The sequence below is a fragment of the Xenopus laevis genome, chromosome 7S (genome assembly GCF_017654675.1).
Source record: "Xenopus laevis strain J_2021 chromosome 7S, Xenopus_laevis_v10.1, whole genome shotgun sequence".
NCBI classification, from domain to species: Eukaryota; Metazoa; Chordata; class Amphibia; order Anura; family Pipidae; genus Xenopus; species Xenopus laevis.
Genome location: NC_054384.1, coordinates 6,676,031 through 6,698,264, shown reverse-complemented (window position 1 = coordinate 6,698,264; position 22,234 = coordinate 6,676,031). Strand labels below are relative to the sequence as shown.

Sequence of the window (22,234 nt, the reverse complement as noted above, 5' to 3'; positions counted from 1 at the left end):
CAAACACACCAGTTGTACCAGTGCAGCACAACAATACATTACATTTTTTGATTTCTTTAGGACACTTTCATTTTTTAGTGTTACTGTTCCTTTAAAGCCTGATCTACATGTAGTTGAATTGTATATAGCATTTACTTGAACTCTGTTGGAAGATAAACTAGTTACTGTCACATTTACACGAGGAAATATTTATTCCTTTTACATTCACTGTACGCACGCTATCAAAGGTAATTCTAAATAATGCCGGCAAATGAATCGTTGTTGAATTTCTCTGGATAAAATGAATGATTGGCTGATTTAAAAATATTAAAATGTTTATTATGGAAGATTTACTAAGCAGTCAGATACTAAATCAGCCCTCGGCTATGCACATGCAATTTCAGCTGAGTTATGCAAGCCATAATTGATTAGTGCTGTGCATGTTTAGTAAAGTTCAATATATTTAATTTTGTTCATCTACGAAGAGAGAAATTGATGTTATAAAGATGTTATCTACTGTTTTACCAGTTCAGCATTTGCATGGTACATCAATGAGATTGTTATTGTAATCGAGTAGAGGGAATTATGTAAATATTGGAAACAGTTTTCCCTTTACAGTTGTAAAATATGAGCATTTTTGCTGCATTTTCTAACACTATGCACATTGAACAAAACTAAAATTTACAGCAAATCTATAACCTCAAGCTCTATTTTATAACTATGGGATTCATTTCTTCCAGTTTGTTTGCTTTTTTTCAGCACCAAAATGAATTGCTCATATTCAGAAATATGCCCTTACATATAATAAAAGGCATAAATTGGTCTTGCGTTGCATTAATTCACATCAGATACGAGACATTGTCTAAATATCACAAGAGGAAGCAAAGTCAGAAAAGAAGAAAGTCATGTTTATTATAAAAATATACTGTGTGAATGGCTTGATGCTGCATTCTGTATGATAAATTTTTGGATTAGAAAACCAGTACAGGTATAGGATCCCTTATCCGGAAACCTGATATCCAGAAAGCTCCGAATTACGGAATGGCTGTCTCCCATAGACTCCATTTTATCCAAATAGTCCAAATTTTTAAAAATGATTTCCTTTTTCTCTGTAATAATTTCTCCGTTATCCGAAAAAACCCCAGGTCCCGAACATTCTGGATAACAGGTCTCATACCTGTACCAGTACTATGTATAACAGCATACGTCTCCTGGTGGACACAATGCAGTAGCAGCACATGTGTAATGTGGGGCTATAGTTAAACATGTAGGGGCCCATTTACTTAGCTCGAGTGAAGGAATAGAATAAAAAAAACATAGAATTTCGAATGATTTTTTTGGCTACTTCAACCATCGAATTGGCTACTTCGACCATCGAATTGGCTACTTTGACCATCGAATTGGCTACTTCGACCATCGAATTGGCTGCTTCGACCTTCGACTTCGAATCTAACGATTCGAACTAAAAATCGTTTGAATATTCGACCATTCGATAATCGAAGTACTGTCTCTTTAAAAAAACTTCGACCACCTAAAACCTACCGAGGTGCAATGTTTGCTTTTGGGGAAGGTCCCCATAGGCTTTCTAACAATTTTTTGGTTGAAGAAAAATCGTTCGATCAATGGATTAAAATCCTTCGATCCGTTCGATCGTTCAATCAAACTATTTGCGGTAAATCCTTCGACTTCGATATTCGAAGTCGAAGGATTTACATTCGGCAGTCGAATATCAAGGGTTAATTAACCCTCGATATTCAACCCTATGTAAATCTGCCCCCTAGTTATTCTTTGACGCGCGCCTTTTTTTTTTTTGACACACAACACCATACAAGTCTATGGCTGTCATTTCCGTGGCGAAACAAGGTGAAAAAATTCGCCCATCCCTACATATAGTTAAAACAGCTGCAGCTTCTACATTTTTTTATTATTTACAAGATTCCAGTATATTATTCATGGATGTTGGTGACAAAAATCATAGAAAAAATGGAAAAGAACCATTTTCAATGCAACAATCAAACAAACCACAAAAGGGCTCATTTAGAAACTAACCAACACAGTTACTAATGGTAACCAATCAACATGTATAAATGAGCTCTAAAATCTGTTTATATCAAGCCGAAATGTTTAAACATTTTCAAAAAATACAAATTACACTCAAATATGGAAGGTTGTTGTTGTTTTTACTGTTATGGCATAAGATGAGGAAACCATCTGCAATGGACTCCATAAGAAAAGCATAATAATTTAAACAGGAGAATCCTCAATATTCTTTGTGTGAATGAGTTACCAACAAACCTGAATCACTGAGGTTCTTTTATGAACACTGGGCAGATGTATACCAGTACAATTTCAGCTTCAGACTTGCTGTAGACCAGGGGTCTACAACCTTTTTTTAACTATGAGCCACATTCAAATGTAAAAAGAGTTGGGAAAGAACCACAAGCTTAAAAAATGTCCTTGGGGGGCAGATAAGGTCTGTGATTGGCTATTTGGTAGCCCCTTATATGGACTAACAGCCTAAAGGAGGCTCTAAATGGCAATACTACTGGTTTTTATGCAACCAAAAGTTTCCTATAAGCCAAGAGTTCAAAAATAAGTATCTGTTTTGAGGCCAATGAGCACAACATCCAAGGGGTTGGTGAGCAACATGTTGCTCTTGAGTAGGGATGGGCTAATTTGACCCATTTCGTTTTGCCGATGGCGAAATGTCGCAGACACCCATTAAAGTCTATGGGCGTCAAAAAAAATGCTGTTGACGCACAACGCCATGCAAGTCTATGGGCATCATTTTTTCGGTGAAACAAGGCGAAAAAATTCGCCCATCCCTACTCTTGAGCCACTGGTTGGGGATCACTGTTGTACCCTGTAGCCAAAGTTATTTGCTGACTGGTTGCTATACATAAATGTGCCTAGCTATATCCTGTTTCTGCTCCACTCATCTCCAATTTTAGAAATTGACTATTTGTTTATCTCAACTGTAAAATAAATGTGGTGCAATATAAGAAACACAAGCTCACATAAAATAATTATTTTAAAGTAAGAGATTTAAACAATGTGTTTTGTTATTAAAACTGATCGCTTAGTTCTTAACATACATACTGTATATACTTGTTTTACTGTAGCTTAAACTAACCCCCTCCGTCTCAAAAATTATTTACTCTGGGAACACTAGATCTTATTTTGGCACATTTCAATAATAAATAGCCTAGAAGCTTTGTGAGCAGGGAATTATTTGCACTTTATATCATATTAAAGGAATATTGAAAATGTGGCATTTTTTCTTAGTGTGAGAACTGATGCCATAATAATAGAATTGGGAGGGGATTGACTTTGCTAAATGGCTTTTCTTATATAAAGAGAGGTCTACACGTATACAATGAAAATATCATCGTTGTGGGTTGAATTCATAACTATATTTCTCTTTCTCAAGGCTTTAAATTGTGTTTTTTAGGATATGAATGATTACTCACCAGTATTTACTAAAGCTCTGTATTGGGGAATGGTTGCTCCAGATGCTCTCAAGGGCACCCTTGTTGCTACGGTTGCAGCTGAAGATAAAGATCCTCCGGTAAGTCAAATATTTCTATTAACACAGTAATAGTGTAGTCACAAACCTCTGTAACCCATATAAATGACTTGACCCTCATAGGATCAAGGGTAATTATCAAGTTTTTTCTGCAGGCAGTTCATCTCATGCATGTTTGATGCTTTCCAATTTTCCTTTACTACTCTACTTGCTTGCAGGCCTTTTATAACTTCTGGTCTGACACTGACATTTGAATCAATTTAACATCATGAAGTATTTTACTGCAAGAAATAATTTAGATAATCTAAATATACTCTGCAAAAACAAGAAAAACAAATAAATATTGCATGTTATACTCAGATAAATTCAGCCATACCAACACACACAAATCGACTCATTCTTGGAAGTGCACCTAATAAGAGACAATAAAATCTATATACCATATAGCTTATATTATATACACAGGCACCGTAATCTCCAATTAATATATGATACACTTAGACCTTGTACAGAGCTCTTCTCTTTGGGGCCTTGTGCCAGTTGAGACTTATATGAAGCACCCAGTGCAAGACACTGGACAGTGGAGCAATGGAGCCATTGTTGTCTTGAGCATGTAATCCAACTGCACCTTGTTTATCAAACTCTCCTGCTTCTACATCATGAATGACAAACAAGTTGAGGGCAAGCATGGGCTTGCATAAGGAAGCCCATGCATGGAGTTCCCACATGTTCGTGGAGTGTAAAGCGTTTCAACAGAGACACTACCAAGTTGGCCAAGCAGTTTATCTAATATTGACCATTTTTTTGGATGTAAGCCAAGTTGGGGGTTAGTTTTGACAGAATATCCTTTAAAAATGTTGCATTTTAATAAAATTATGATTTGCCGTATCAGTGAGGTCATGGTCCATCAACAGATGAGGAAGTAAAGAGAAGATGCAGATCCTATTCACTTTCTGTAGTTGCAATTTTTCTGGTTTTCGGGTCAAAGCAACTTAACAATGGAATCTAGCCATGTGTACGGATATCCAAAAGCAAGTTATCTCAATCCATAGAATTGTGCTTTGTGTGGGTTCTACATGAAACTGCTGTTACACATGACTAGGTTCCATAATTGTCAAATTATCTGGAAGTATTGGCAAAATGATGAAATCTTGAGGCAGCCATTGAGATTATATTATAAAACATTATTGTGCTTTTAAGAAATGGCAATGATTATATTTAAATCTGCATAATTATTCCCTTTATAACCCATTATTAAGATATCCTTGTTTTATCTAATAGCATTCAGGAAATCAGGAAAATACTATTTCGATCTAAATAATTTTTTTATGTACTTAGGAATGTGAAATGTATCAGAAATCCAAAAGTAATGTCCGTAATTAGTGTAGAAAGTTTTTTAATGGGATAGTGGCTAAATGAAAAACTTTAAGGTTGGGATCCCTTATCTGGAAACCAATTATACAGAAAGCTCCAAAGGCCATCTGACATAAACTCCATTTAAATCAAATAATTGTTGGTTGTTGTAATAATAATAATAATAATAATAATAATAATAATAATAATGTTATGACTAGCAGCTTTTCCAACCATCATCACTGGTGATTAACATTTTGGTAAGGTTAAAGGGGACCTGTCACCCTAAGAAATAATTTCAAATTATTTTCTATCATGTTAGTTGAGCAAAATAAACTTTACTTACACTGTATTTATTATTTAAATTTTGTTTCCTTCTGTTTTGGAATTATACAATCACAGCAAGCAGGCAGCTGCCATTTTGTGGACACGGTTATTAAGGGAAATTGTGTATCACCCCAAAATCTTGTGTATGAACCAGAATGCGGGACCTAATGTCCATGTGCAGTGCCCTACACAATTATAGAGCCTGAGGAGGGAAGGGGGAATGTGAGGAGAGCAGTGACATGTGGGAAGTGCTGAATGGAAAGTGAAAGTAATTGACTGCCCCTCCTCTATGCCACGGGCATAGAGGCGGGGCAGGTAATATTTGATTGACAGTTTAGATATTTAAACATCTTTATAACAGGTATGGATGTTTTAATGAAAAAAATTTTGGGGGTTCCATATTTAATTTGGAAAGGACTTTCATTATGCAGTTTTTTATGTGTAGGTGACGGATCCACTTTAAAGCACTACCAGCAGCAAAAATTAATTTCCTTTGAATTGACATATTATTTATATTTATCCTGTACACAAATGTTTTCTTTGAAGCAATAACCCTGGTTTATTGCAGTTCATTTGCTCTCAGCCATCTTTTAGTTTTTGTCTAAAACTGGCAATTCATGTACCATTAATATTGTATGGAGTGAAGTTTAATGTGATATTTATTGGTATGCGCACGATGTGCTGCTGAGTACAATATTCATACACTATGGATGCCGGCTGGTTTTGAATTCAGGCAAGTTTTGCTAACTTAAGGCTGAGAGTGGTGAAAACGTGTATTTGTTGTGATTTTTGTTTTAAATATAAGACCATATTAAGGGGGCTTTTACTAACAATCTAATTTCTCTCTCTTTTTTTTTTTTTACAAATCTTTAAACATTTAGTTTTTTCAGTATTTCTTTAAAACTGGAAATATATTTAGTGTAAAAACCATGAAAATATCTCTAATACAATGTGCCAAATAAAAGCTATTGAGGTCCCATAGAAGTCAATGGGGCTGCTCTGATCCTATTGGACCATTTTTAATCAATTCAGAATTTTAGTGGTTTTCAGATCTTTTTGCTAGTAATTTTTTAGAGGTTTTAGAGATATTCTTATTTCTTAGCACATCTTTCAGCATTTTTTTTTCGGTTATTACTTTTTTCAGATCTTATAACAAATTCACGGCATTATTTAACCATTACAATTTCCACATTAGTTCCTTTGGAAAAAAGTGGAAGTCGATGGAGGCGCAGTTGAGTAGTCTGCTGGTATTGCCCAACTAGACATATCATCTTTATCCATGTTTTTGCTCTAAATTAATAGTTAGGCCATACGTATATGTATAATGCAGCCTTTGTCTGAATGTTTGATTGCATTGTGTTCATATAACCATTATGTATCTGTTATAGAAGTCGATGTCTTATTTTATCTATGTAGTTACTAGGAGGACTAGGGTGTCCACTTACAATCTAATGTAAATCATGCATGAGCTAGCACCACCACTATAGAAACCAGTACATAGTAGTGCCAGAGAGGTCAAGAGGAGAGGACTCTATAAAACATTGAACTGCGTGCATCATTACTCAATGATTATTTTGGAAACACTGTGTAAAAGTGGCAAACAATTCCAGAACTTCATGCAGCCACATTATTTCACCGTGTAATGCCTAGTCAACATTTCAGATGCTATAACATATTATTATTCCTTTATAATACATAGTTAATTGCATTCCATTTTAGATTGTTTTAAACCGACTGATTCACCTTTAAGTTAACTTTTATTATGTTATTCCAAATAACTTTGAAATTGGTATTCACTTGTTTTTTTTAATCATTTACCTTCCATTTTTACTATTTGTCTCCTCTTCTGCCTCTTTTCTGCTTTCAAATATGGTGTCACTGACCCCAGCAACCCAAAAACTATTGCTCTGTGAGGCTACAATTTTATTGCTATTTTTTATTTATTTTTCTCCTATTCATTCTCTTGCCTATTCATAATCTAGTCTCTCATTCAATCCACTGTCTGATTGCTAGGGTAAATAATAGCCAAGCAACTAGATATCTGCTGAAATACCAAAAATGGAGAGCTGCTGAGCAATAACAACTGAAAAACTACAAAAAATAATTGAGGACTAATTGAGAATTGTCTCATAATGTGAATGTCTGTATTATGCACTGCACCATTTAAATAATGAAGCAGAGGTCAGTATTCATCATTGCTAGAAGTTCAGAGGAATTTCCCTTGCTACATTAACAAACCCACCACCTCTCACTATGGCCCAGTGAAAGCATTGAGGTATGAGTGGCAGTATCAGGCAACAGCAAGGCCAAAAACGTATAGAGAATGTTAATTTTCCTACATTTTAGTAACAATATAGTAGTGTCCTCCAGGTCTCCTTTCTAGATTGTCCATCTAACCCCCTCCATATGCAGATATCCTCTATATTAGAACCAACAAATATACCATATGATAATTAGAAAGATAGTACAGGAAGAATATAGGGAAGGAAGTCCAACTAATCTTTATTACCAATGATAATCACTATATAGGTTAATTCTGCTTACCATTGTTAATAAGCTCTACTTCCATCCCTAAGGATTTAATTAGGTCATTTATCAAGGCTGTGAATAATTCACAACCAAGTTATATTCTTTGCACTTAATGTAAGCTATAACTTGCTTTGACTTTTTATTGCTACTCATTAAACTAGCAATTCTTTAAAGTCTTATTTCTCCTGTGGTGCATTAAAAAATAGAGATCTTCAAGAAGACGCACCCCTATGTTTGTTTGTATAAGAATACTGTCCTAGCTTTCCTCCTGCTTATCAGTGCTCTTCATTTTTTTTTCAAAATCATTATAGGACACCATAAAAATACATTTTAGTAAGGCATAGACAAATTAATTGTAAGACAATAATGCTATTTGGTGTACATTTTTATTTACTGTGATATATAACTTTTCTTTTAAATTTATATTTTTGACTCTTTAGCATGGTGTTTAAGCATCTATCTTTTTGTTAAGGAGAGTAACCACAGCAACAAACAGGGAAAAAACAAAATAATTTTTTATATATATATATATATATATATATATATATATATATATATATATATATATATATATATATATATATATATATACAGAATTTTATTTTCTGGTTATGAAAAATGTGTACAGCAACTTTACCCTCTTTTTAAGTCATATCAGAAATAGATGGGTGTGGATTTTATAGCCATAATGTCATTTCTGAATAGTAGACTAAATTCTTCCTTTTATCAGGGTTTATAAAAAATTACTTACTTTAAAACTGTGTTCAGCGCATCACTTCTTGTATAGATTTCCCCAAGATGCTTGTTATTTAATTTTATAGGTGCTTACTAGTACCATACATGTATTATACTGTAAATAAATACAAAGAACAGTGTTTTGACGTCTCCTACTAATCCTTGAGATTCTGCCAAAATATAACCCAGTCCATAAACCCAGCTTCTTGTAAACTGTCATCAGGATGCAAACTTACATCAGCAAAAGGAGATGCCAGGGGTTGCAGTTGAACCAAACTAATTTATTAATCTTGTCCCACGTCTCTAGCATACAAGCAGGAGCACTTCCATAGGGCTCAAATCTCCCCAACTCCCTCACGCTTATGTAACAATAATTACACTAGGTCTGTGGGGATACCTCACTGGCTTCTCCTCTAGCCTTGGCCTATCCTCTGAAACCCTGACTGGCAGGTGCCTGCTGGGTCATTACGCCCACTCACCCCTTGGGGCCATAGCTGCTGATGCTAATTATCCTGGCTCATCTCACACTCGGTAGAACTTCAACTAACTACATTCAGTACCTCTCTTAGGAGATGAATCTACTGCGTTAGTGGTTCCATGCTTGCTGCCCTTCCCATGATGCATCTCTCTCTCTCCTCCGTTTGGGCCTCTCTATTTATAACCTCCCAGTCTCCACCCTTTGGGGACTTTCCCTAGCTCTTATGAAACTGATGCTAGACTTTAGCTCCCTCTAGGGGCCAACCTGACTTTACCTATCAACCATTAGCTAAACAATTCACATTTCGCAACGTTACTTTCTATTTCAATCTTATACAGATGAACCCACTTCTATCATAAAAAATATAATTTATGCAACATTTTCAGTTTGATTTTTTACACAGCCTCAAGAACTGTATTTCAGATTTTAAAACAAGTTCACAGATAACAGAAGAGATAATGAGATATCCATTTATGGGTTATTCTATTCCTGGGAAATTCTCAGGTGAACTTGTGAGAAGATGGGATAAATGTGACCCTTGCCTTTATGCCTAGGGGATCCTTAACTAAAGAACAGTCATATAAAACATTCGGAGTAGTAAGTTAATGAGATGGTTGTACAGTAAGATTATGTTTTAAAATGCATATTGCCTTAAGGTAAATCATTTTCTTTTCCTTTGTGAGTTTTAATTTGTTTACAAGAACACCATAGAGGGAATGGTGGAATTCTATTGTCTAGAAAATGTTCCTAAATGGAAAAAAAGCTTTAGTCTATACTTCAGAATGGGCAGAAAACTCATGTTTTATTAACTCAGGATGATGTTGCTGATAGATAGCAGGTAATTATATATATATATATATATATATATATATATATATATATATATATATATATATATATATATATATATATATATATATATATATATATATATATATATATATCCTCAAAGTGCTGAAACCTCCAAACAGCTATTCAGCAGCAATCTATTAGCAGGGGGTGTAATTGAACTGTTAGTGCTACAATCAACCTTACGCATAATGTTTCAGAATTCTGTACTATGAGTTTATGCTAAGAGGCTAATGTGGGATCGGGCACTATGTTCAAAATGAGCATGAAAGAGTTCTTATAAATGTCCAATTATTAATGCATTTTCTTTAGTGCTGTATTAATGCAAATAAATTGGGTTTTTAATCCTGTTGTTAAGCGAGTGCATATAATTTGTAGCTTTTTGAACCGGCCAGAAAACAAAAGATTACAAAAGTGCAGACATACACCAGGACAATTATCTTAGATCAAGCTGCTTTCAAAATTAACAGCTAAACACAAGTGCAAATTACTTTTTTTTTTGCCTATAATGAAATAAAATGTTGGCTTAGAATAAATACATTCATAGTTTATCTTACTACAGGATTTTGTATCTATTTAATGCACTGCTGTCATATGAATTTGTGTCTGGAAACAACATTTAATTTTGACAAGTATTATTGGACATTAATTTGCTTAATATATAGAATTTTATTCCGCTGCAATGGAGAATGAATTTCACAGTAGTCAAGCGAAATAATCTACTTTATTTTTGGATATAAACCTCTAAAAAGGGACCATGGGTTTAGTTAATTGGTTACTGGACTGAAACAAATTTAGAAGTGAATGAGAAGGACAACCTTTAGGGGCAAATTCATCAAGGGTCGAATATCGAGGGTTAATTAACCCTCGATATTCGGCTGGGAATGAAAATCCTTCAACTTCGAATATCGAAGTCGAAGGATTTTGCGCAAATACTTAGATCGAACACTCAAAGGAATAATCGATTCGAAGGATTTTAATCCAACGATCGAAGGATTATCCTTCAACCAAAAAAACTTAGCCAAGCCTATGGGGACCTTCCCCATAGGCTAACATTGGGTTCGGTAGCTTTTAGGTGGCGAACTAGGGGGTCGAAGTTTTTCTTAAAGAGACAGTACTTCGAATATCGAATGGTCGAATAGTCGAATGATTTTTAGTTCGAATCCTTCGATTCGAAGTCGTAGTCGTAGTCGAAGGTCGAAGTAGCCAAAAAACACTACGAAATTAAAAGTATTTTTTCTTCTATTCCTTCACTCGAAGTTAATGAATTGGCCTCTTACTGTAGGCAGAATAAATTGTCCCACAAAATAATTTGTTATTAAAGGAAAATTATACCCCCCAAACAATGTAGGTCTCTTTAAAAAGATATTGCATAAAACAGTTCATATGTAACCCTGCGTCATGTAAATAAACCATTTTCATAATAATATACTTTTCTAGTAGTATGTGCCATCGGGTAATCAAAAATAAAAAATTGCCATTTTAAATCATAAGGGCTGCCCCCTGGGATTGTACGATTCACTGTGCACACAAACATACCGACAAACCATACTTGTTAGGTCACATGAGCCAATTAACAGACAGAGTTGTGTCTTTTGCTTCTTCGCACTTCTTCCTGTTACAGTTAGAGCTGCAGTATTTCTGTTCAGGTGATCTCTCAGGCAGCACACAGACCATCACAAAATGGTGGCTCAAGGCAAGAGATGTAAAAGGGCAAGACTTACTTAAATATTTATACCAGTTTGATACGATTCTTTAATATGCCACTTAATATGATATAAACTATCCGTTGATTAAGTGCTCATTTTGAGGGTATAGTTTTCCTTTAATAATTATATCAAAGTGTTGTGGTTCTAAATAAACAATCGTGCAAGTGTGTACAGGGTAGCACACACCAATTAGTTGTGTAATGGTCAGTGTTACTTCTGCAACAGTATCAGAAAAATTATGTCAAGACGGCTGAAAAGGTTAATCAATCAATCAATCAATTAAGGACTCATTTGGCACAGATCAAAGCTATTCAGATTCTTGCTCCCATAATGCTCTTTGTAAACTTTTGTCAAGCTCCTTTTCAACCTCCCAGTGTGCTCTGAAGTGTATAGCTGTGAGAATGGATGCAAAGGATCCTAGAATTCTGGGGAAAATAACAAATAAAAAACAAATACAAAAAGTATCGTATAAGTGATACTTATATTGGCTAACAATAAAAATCCATTGCAAGCTTTCAGAGCACCAAGGCCCATTCTAAATATGCACAGCATGTATTTATTAGATCAGTGAAAGTTATTCATGGGCAATAGATTAGGAAGTTACAGATAGATAGAGATCATGAATAATAAGCTGGCCATATACTATAAGATCCGCTTGTTTGGTGTCATCAAGCAGATCTTTCCCCGATATGCCTACCAACGCAGGGCTATATTCTGAACGTTCGGCCTAGAGGAGCAATAGGCTCGGACAAGTCGATCCCCTGAAAAATTAAACCTTCCCAAACGATATCACGGCCAGATATTGATCGGGATGACCCGTTGGAAGCCCTCATACACGGGCAGATAAGATGCCGAATTGGTCTAAAGGAAGCGGCTTTTATCTGCCCATGTATGGCTACCTTTAGAGTGGGTTGTAAATAGTCCAGGGGCATATTTATCAAACAGTGAAATTAGAGATTGCCCAGTCTGCTAGAGGGAAATACCACCAGTCTCCATTCAGTCCTATGGGATTTTTAAAAGAGTATTTACAGTATCAATGGGTGAAAGTGATTTTATGGTTCATCCTTGTGTGCAATTTTTGTCCTGTATATGCCTCGTGTAGAGCACCTAGTACATGTAATCATCATATACCACATTGGATGAAGCACACGAATAGTAGTCCAGAATGGTGTACTCATCGAGTTTAAGTAATAAATAAGGTCTCTTCATGGATTCTACTTTGGTCGGACATTTTTATTTAAAAAATTCCGAAAAAAAAACGGATTTTGAGAAATAAACCCCTAAATTTATAAATATAACCATGCACAGGGCAAATATATTCACTGTGGAAACCAATCTGCCATGTGCAAAGTTTATAAATGAGTCCCAATGTGTTCTATTGGTTCACCACTGAAATTTAGCACATGGTTTCATTGAACCAATATTAGCTACTATTTGTTTTGTCTGCATTTTAATGACACATAGGGGCCAATTCACAAAGGGTCGAATATTGAGGGTTAATTAACCCTCAATATTCGACTGGGAATGAAAATCCTTCGACTTCGAATATCGAAGTCGAAGGATTTTGGGCAAAAACTGCGATCGAACGATCGAAGGATTTTTTCCTTCGATCGAACGATTAAATCCTTCAAATCGAACGATTCGAAGGATTTTAATCCAACAATCGAAGGATTATCCTTTGACCAAAAAAATTTAGGAAAGCCTATGGGGACCTTCCTCATAGGCTAACATTGACTTCGGTAGCTTTTAGATGGCGAACTAGGGGGTCGAAGTTTTTTTTAAAGAGACAGTACTTCGACTATCGAATGGTCGAATAGTCAAACGATTTTTAGTTTGAATCCTTCGATTTGAAGTCGAAGTCGTAGTCGAAGGTCGAAGTAGCCCATTCAATGGTCGAAGTAGCCCAAAAAACACTTCGAAATTCGAAGTTTTTTTACTTCGAATCCTTCACTCGAAGTTAGTGAATCGGCCCCATAATATCTGTCTGTCCATCTGTTTGTCTGCTTCAAAAGCTTCGAAAACATTTTGCTTCCCTGTTTATTTGAAGTGATACCTTTATTTCTGTATTGGATTTCCAATCCTTTTCAAAATTTCCTTGCAATTAAGAGTTCTCTCAAAATGCAAAACACATGAAACGTCAACTGCAATCCCCAGTGAGTTTGTCTCAGAGAGAAAAGGTTTAGAATAAACTTGTTGAAGTGCTAATTCGATCACTTTCATTCAAGGGCACTTGAGATGACAAACTTTCTTGACAAAGTCACTCAAATGGCATCTGTCTGAGCAGCAATGCTATTTCCAGAGATAATATTTATCTTCGCGAGAATATGTGTGTATCCCCACCTAAAAACAAAGCTATCCTACATAGATTGATAGTGTCAATTTAATAGCAATGTTGAATTGAAAACTAACTTTTGCAAGGGGTGTTTGATAAAAATGTTGATATCTACAAAGATATCTACTTCTAGAAAAAAGTATTACTCAAATCCATTTGTGCAAAGAACAATTCAAGTTGGTATAAGCTCAGTTCAGTGGAACTCTAACCTCTGTGGAATATTAAAGAATATGAAGCTGACATTCTTCTGCTAGTACACAGCCTGCATCACCTTCAAACCAATAAACTACTGGAAAAATGCAATGCTTTTCCACTTTTTTTTATTTTAAATGATTTTGATATCTCGCTATATACCCTATATATTTGACACAGGAGAAAATAGTATTACAGTAAGGGTTGAGTATAAGGAAATATTTTGATAGGTCTATGTCATTCAAACAGTTAATGAATCTAAATGTTTAAAGGACAAGGAAAGGCAAAAAAAAATACAATCCCATTTTTACTTTCTTTAATGAAAAAGAAACCTATCTCCAATATACTTCAATTAAAAAATGTGTACCGTTTTTCTAAGAAACCTGTCTGTATACAGTGAAATTCTCCCTTCCTTTACTGCTGTGGATAGGAATTGTCAGACGGTCCCTAACTGCTGAGCAGGGAAACAATCATACTTATGAACAGCAGGGGGAGCCCCCGCCTTACTTCCCAGCCATGCAGAATTCAAGCAGCTTTGTTTATGACGCTCCCTAAGCAGCCCAGACCACATTGAGCATGTGCACAGTCTTAGTCTTGCAAAAATGTTTAACAAAGTTACAAGATGGTGACCCCCTGTTGCCAACTTTGAAAGCATAAATCGTTTGTTTGATTAGGCTTTGTGGTGCAGTAAGTTCATGTTAATGCTTAGTATACAAAATACAGCATTTCTAGCCTTATTCTATTTTAGACTTTCCTTGTCCTTTAAAGGGGACATATTGTGTGGAAATCAAGAATGTGCCAATGCATTTCTACAAAAACTTCAAAAATTTATTCCACTTTCTGCTGCCTTTTCCCTTAAGAAGGATGTTTATACTTATACGCTTATGCTTTTTTACTTAAACTTGAAGACTGTAGATGGACCAGACTCATTTCTGGGCTTCTTCTTGATCCATGCCACAATTTAAACAATGGGGCACAACAATACTAAAAGGTCCTGGCACACAAATGGATCAATGTTGCATTCATTCATCCATCAAAGCCTTCTTCATCTGTGGGCTTCACAAATACCAGAGCAGGGGAGTAAAAAACTGGGATCTTCTTTATCATATTTCAATACCCTGACTGGGGAGTAGGTTTTTAATCTAAAAAACTTAATTTGACTGCTCAGAAGAGTTGAACAAAATTTTCATCAACTGAGACATTTAGGTTAATGGCACTAGTGGTGTCCATGCATATCTGTCACTGCTCATACCAATATTTAATGGAAATTCCCTGTCCGACACACAGAATGAACTGCCTCTTAATATACTTTTGTTGCATTAAGGGGCTGATTCAAGGGTCGAATATCGAGGGTTAATTAACCCTTGATATTCGACTAGGAATTGAAATCCTTCGACTTCGAATATCGAAGTCGAAGGATTTAGCACAAATACTGCGATCGTACAATTCGAAGGATTTTAATCCAACGATCGAAGGAATATCCTTCGATCAAAAAAAACTTAGGAAAGCCTATGGGGACCTTCCCCATAGGCTAACATTGACTTCGGTAGCTTTTAGCTGCCGAACTAGGGGGTCGAAGTTTTTTTTAAAGAGACAGTACTTTGACTATCGAATGGTCGAATAGTCGAACGATTTTTAGTTCAAATCCTTCGATTCGAAGTCGTAGCAGGGGTGAACATTAAGCATGTGCATCCAGAGTAGTTAAACATGGGGCCCTCAGTGATGAGATAAATTATGTTTTATTTCTCTGGTCAGATTCAGATGCCCCAGTCCAACACTGGGTACTGACGCTTTGGTCAGCAGGGACAACGTGTAAAATGTTGGCGTATCATTACTGCTTGGTAAAAAGGAATAAGGTTTGATAAATCAGCCCCAGATTAGTGCAATAATCCGTTTTCGTGGAAAAACGCTTTATCAGGCATCAAATCCGAAAAATGTGTCCAATTCAATTTTTTTTCACGATTTTATTCCACACAGTAAATTTTTGGAAAAATGGATTGATAAATAAGGGGGACAAATCAGAAATTTTCAGATTTTGATAAATAATCTCCCTTGATGTGTGTGGGCTAAACATAGGAATGAATGCATATTGCATTAAGTTATTCATTTTCATCCGCCCTCTCCGTTTGCAAATAAATAGTGTGCCATTATCTTTTCCCCAAGGTGCTTCATGGAGATTATCGATTTGTATATAAATATTAGCTACAGAAATGGTCCTAACTGCTTACTATAATGCATATGCCATCCTTTAAAAACAAAGTTAGCGGAATGATTAATGATTCTCGTGTTCCTGCAACACCCCATTGTTAGCCTTGTGTGTGACCTGCTTCCCTACGCTGATAGCTTTATGCCGGCACATTCACACTATCATTGCATTGATTTCATTTGCTCACTTTTTGACAGCGTAAGGGTTTTGTTGCACCCGTTACACCGTTGTTGTACCGATGTGTCATTTCTGGGCATTAATCAGAGCCTCTTACAATGTGACACAAGGTTATAATACATATTGTGACATTTGGGTTCCCTTAGTTACCTTGGGACTAAATAATCCGGCTTTAGAAAATGTCACGGTCTCCTTGCATAATAGAACAAGGTGATTTTTCTAACTAATAATTCATTCCAAGAACAGATACTGGACCATTTTAAATGCAGCATGGAAGCAGTGTGCAGCTAAATATATATTTATGCAGACAGTGTAATGAATTGTGTGTTTTTGCAAATCTCTGCATTTTTGTTCACCGGAATATATAATTTTTGAACAGAAAAAAGGCAAGGAAAACGCAAGAAAAAAGCCCTTTGACTCCAAAGCATTTGGTACAAAAAAAAAAACCCAAAGTGAATACAATTATTCACGGATGGTAAAGCATTTGGAGAAATTTAAATTTTATTGACAGTTTTTCCGACAAAGCGAATGTTGTAGTTTCATTCAATATTAGGGGGCCTATTTAGTAAGGTGACTATTTATTAACAATAAAATTGTGATTTTTTTTCCAGGAATCTCTGGTCTTCTTATATTTCTTAAAAGCTCTAAAATTTGAGATTTATCAAGTGAAAAAAGCAATAAACTTTAATGCAAAAATTCACCAAGTGAAAGTTGTTGAGGTTCTATAGAAGTCAGTGGGAGATGCACTGACCCTATTGGATCATTTTTAATCCGATCATATTTTGAGTTTTTAGGATTTTTTTTTAGCTGGGAATTGTCTGATAAACACAAATAAATAAGCCTCCACCATTCAAAAGTCTATTTTTTGGTCTTTAAAATTTTCAGACAAAAACCACGAAAAACTCTGATACAAAACTTTGGTGAGTTAAATCAATCAGGGTCCTATAGAAGTTAATGGGCCTTTTTTGCTAGTAAATGCCCAAAAAAATTAAATTTTTAGAGGTTTTTGTATATCCTTGCCAATCTTTCATAGTATTCATGGTTTAAGAGAAAATGTAAAAAAAACCCTCTAAAACACAAATTTCGATTTTGAACTTTTATGAGTGCCCAATAAAAGTCTTGCTGTGCTCATTAGTGACAAAAGAGCAGAGATATGTGCCATCAAGTACAAGTGAAAAAGGAAAGCATCAGAATTACAGCATTTGCTTAATATGGACTTTGTGGAGGATGTGGAGGATGTTTTTTTTTGGAATATGGAGCTTTCTGGATAATGGGTTTACAGGTAAAACTCTGTACCTGCTGTTACCATCAGTGTGCCATTCCTTCCATTCTACTCACATAATATTCACTGTAATATATGTAAGTGTTCTATAAAGGAGTATAACCCTTTTCCAGACCAAAACTAGCTCTACTTGGCGGATGTAGAGCATCTGTTACACTGGAACCTCTCTCTCAGAAGGGCCCTCGCATTAGTGTGTGGAGTAAGGGACTGGCATGGCTGAACTGCACAACTCAGCAGCACAAACAGGGCTTTGGACCTTCCTAACCATGAATTTAATGTTTATTAAACATAGAAGCAGTATTGGATGTCCTTGACTGGCACATGCACAGTACAGCAGAGCCTTCTTTGCATATGGTTATCAAAAGCTAAGGGGCAGGCTAATGTTCAATGCCCAGGGTACCACTGGACTGAAATCCAACCTTTGCATCATGCCAATAAGGCTCAATGCAGAGGGAGTGAGAGAAATGTTATTTTAAACCCTTTAAAAGCCAATTAATGTGAAAGTGCAAGAAATGTGAGTCCAAAGAGATCTCCCAAATCTCAAGCAATAAACATCGAATCCTTTCAACTTTATGTTTTCCCTCCTGTTGTACGTTGTATATTAAAGGGGCAGAATGTATTGTGTTCAATCAGTACACTGCCAATAATAACCTGTTTAGGTTTGTTCCTAAATTTTATTTTTGTTTCCATTGTTAAAATTTGTACTGTTTTTCTCCTTATGGATTTGTTGGCAAGTGCTTAAATAAGGCTATTGATTTTCTAACAAACTGTGTTGGTTTGTTTTACAGGGCACGCCTGCGAGCAAAGTTCGATACAAGGTAGACGTGGTTCAGTTCCCGTACAGCGCCAGCATATTTGATGTCGAAGAAAATACTGGTCGTGTTTTAACCAGGGTAAATCTCAATGAAGAGCCCAGTACAATTTTTAAGGTAAATATGAAAATAATCCCACTTGAGTTATGGTTATTATTGGTTTACTGTGGGCCTATTAGCTAGAATATGGGCCACCAATTGGTCTTGTTGAGGTAAAACCAGAGACACATTCGGTATCATCTCAGTGGAACTGGCACTCACCTGGCATACTCATAAAAACCACAGAACTGAAAACCAAAATAGCTCTTCCATGGGGTGATCCCCTGTGTTTATTGTGTGAAACAGATTTCTGGGGTGTGCCTCTCACTGTTAGCACAATTATGGGGGAGCAAGATACAGGAATGGGACCTGTTATCCAGAATGCTCAAGACCTGTGGTTTTCCAGATAATGGATCTTTCTATTATTTGGATCTTCATTCCTTAAGTCTACTAGAAAATCATGTAAATATTAAATAAACCCAATAGGCTGGTTTTGCCTCCAATAAGGATTGATTATATCTTAGTTGGGATCAAGTACAAGTTACTGTTTTATTACCGTATATACTCGAGTATAAGCCGACCCGAGTATAAGCCGAGGTACCTAATTTTACCTACCAAAACTGGGAAAACTTATTGACTCGAGTATAAGTCTAGACAAAACTACAGCCCTGTCTCCCAGCAGCGCACATTCCACCAAAGCGACCCCCCCAGCGATCAACCGGACTTCTTTGCAAAGTTGATAGTGACAGAGAATTGCCAAATGGATTATTGTGTGCATTTTCCCACTACCATGTGCAGAGGGTGCTGTGTGATATTGCCATCACTGTTAATCTTTCGTATAACCAACAGAGGTCGCTGTGTGATATTGCCATCACTGTTAATCCTTCATATAACCAACAGAGGGCGCTGTGTGATATTGCCATCACTGTTAATCTTTCGTATAACCAACAGAGGTCGCTGTGTGATATTGCCATCACTGTTAATCCTTCATATAACCAACAGAGGGCGCTGTGTGATATTGCCATCACTGTTAATCCTTCATATAACCAACAGAGGGCGCACTGTTATTCTTTCATATAACCAACAGAGGGTGCTGTTTGATATTGCAGTCACTGTTATTCTTTCATATAACCAACAGATGGCGCTGTGTGATATTGCAGTCACTGTTATTCTTTCATATAACCAACAGAGGGCGGACTGTTATTCTTTCATATAACTAACAGAGGGCGCACTGTTATTCTTTCATATAACCAACAGAGGGCGCTGTGTGATATTGCAGTCTCTCCCCAAGCGAACTGTTGGTATAGGAATGATTAAAAGTGACTGCAATCTCAGCTACTGAACGCTTACTTGAGTATAAGCCGAGGTAGATTTTTCAGCACATTTTGGATGCTGAAAAACTCGGCTTATACTCAAGTATATACGGTATTACACAGAAAAAGGAGAAACAAAATGGTATTATTTGGATAAAATGTAAGATGACCTTTCCATAACTCAAAGGTGTCTAGATCCAATACCTGTATATATAGAGGGCAAAAAATTTAGAACTTTGTGCTTGTTTTTTTTTTGTACTTTGCATGCCCTTCTTAAATAGATGTGCCCTCTAGTATGGTTTTACCTCTGGTAGGAACTGTAGATAAAGCAGTTTATGATTCATGTACACAGTAATAATAAATGGTAAGCAGTAACTGTATTAACCTCATTGCACAACATCAAGCGTGCACAGTCTGCCATGTTTTTTAATTGCTGCAGGTCTTTTTGTTCCAGAATGAAGCACTTACATTCACCTGATAAATATAGCACTACCTGTGTTCTATTCTTTCTATACATGAGGGCAAGGCAGAGGGTTGTTCATATTAGGGAGCACTTCCAGGTAGAGGTCATGATGGAGCCCTATACTCACCATGTTCCCTATGTCATGTTTTCATCTGGCGTAAAGTTCAAAGCACAACCAGATCCAGGACAGAATGTGCATTAAAGAGAGCATTTTTACATTCCTTAGTGATTTTGCATATAGTCAGGGCCCTGCTTTTTCATTATTTTCCAGCGCAGCTTCTTTATTCTTCTCCAGCGTTGGCTTCTTTCTTCTTCTCTGGTGCAGCTTCTTCTGCAGCATGACCAGGCCCCCCTGAAAAACCCGAAATCCACCCCCCCCCGGGACAACTGTCACTACATGCCCCCTGGTCAGGGGTCTCTGTAAATGACCCCCTGTGTTATGAGTGTTCTTATTATATTTATATATTATATATTTGTAGATTCATATTTGTATATTTTTTTTTATAGCTGGGTGTCATCGCCTATGATGATGGAGATCCAGTGAAATATAACAGCACTACAGTGATAATAACAGTTTTGCAGCCATCGGTTATTCCTCGTTTCACACAAGAGGAATACAGGTAAGATATGTTCCTCACTATTATACTGAATGCTGGCGGGTACTTTACATGGAAGCATTTATGAGAAGCTTCAGGCATGCAAAGGATAGAAGTTTGATTAAATGAAATGCACTGAAAACTGGGCAAATTTGCCCATGGGCAATAACCCATGGCAACCAATCAGATTTCTGCATTCATTGTTCAAATTGCATCTGGCTTTAAAAAGCTAATCACTGATTGGTTGCTATAGGTTACTGCCCATGGGCAAATTTGACCAATGTAGATAAATGAGCCCCACTGTGTTTTGCACACTCAGGATACTTTAGATGCTGCTCTGTCAAACCTTTGTCATTGCAAAGTTATTTCCTAGGGGTACAACATTTTAGGTAAAGAGGGTACTTCATTGCATCTGCTTTCATTGGCTGATCGCCACAATGACAGTCATTACTGCTGTAAGGTGGGTCTACATATATACAGTATGCAGTCTTGTGCCTTTAAAGAACCCCTCAGTGACTTGTTATATCCTTATCATTTACAGTAGGGGTACATTATCCCTTATAATACATGAGTGATACTCAGAGTTCCCTGTATAACTCAGCCTGCAGCCTTGTGCCTTTATATGGTCACAGAACAACCCCTCAGTGACTTCTAATATCCTTATCATTTACAGTAGGGGGTACATTATCCCTTATAATACATGAGTGATACTCAGAGTTCCCTGTATAACTCAGCCTGCAGCCTTGTGCCTTTATATGGTCACAGAACAACCCCTCAGTGACTTCTAATATCCTTATCATTTACAGTAGGAGGTACATTATCCCTTATAATACATGAGTGATACTCAGAGTTCCCTGTATAACTCAGCCTGCAGCCTTGTGTCTTTATATGGTCACAGAACAACCCCTCAGTGACTTCTAATATCCTAATCATTTACAGTAGGAGGTACATTATCCCTTATAATACATGAGTGATACTCAGAGTTCCCTGTATAACTCAGCCTGCAGCCTTGTGCCTTTATATGGTCACAGAACAACCCCTCAGTGACTTGTAATATCCTTATCATTTACAGTAGGGGGTACATTATCCCTTATAATACATGAGTGATACTCAGAGTTCCCTGTATAACTCAGCCTGCAGCCTTGTGCCTTTATATGGTCACAGAACAACCCCTCAGTGACTTCTAATATCCTTATCATTTACAGTAGGGGGTACATTATCCCTTATAATACATGAGTGATACTCAGAGTTCCCTGTATAACTCAGCCTGCAGCCTTGTGCCTTTATATGGTCACAGAACAACCCCTCAGTGACTTCTAATATCCTTATCATTTACA

General features: G+C 36.4%; 1 protein-coding gene across 4 annotated transcripts in view; it reads left to right on the top strand.

Annotated features, from left to right (window-relative positions):
• LOC108697174 (protocadherin-15) overlaps positions 1-22,234 on the top strand; it is a 404,849-nt gene that overhangs the window by 248,154 nt on the left and 134,461 nt on the right. For all 4 annotated transcript variants that reach the window (XM_041570856.1, XM_041570857.1, XM_041570855.1 and 1 more), the window contains 3 exons: positions 3,431-3,547; positions 18,463-18,603; positions 20,809-20,921. In XM_041570856.1, coding sequence (XP_041426790.1) covers positions 3,431-3,547; positions 18,463-18,603; positions 20,809-20,921 — 371 coding nt within the window. The remainder of the gene's footprint in view (positions 1-3,430; positions 3,548-18,462; positions 18,604-20,808; positions 20,922-22,234) is intronic.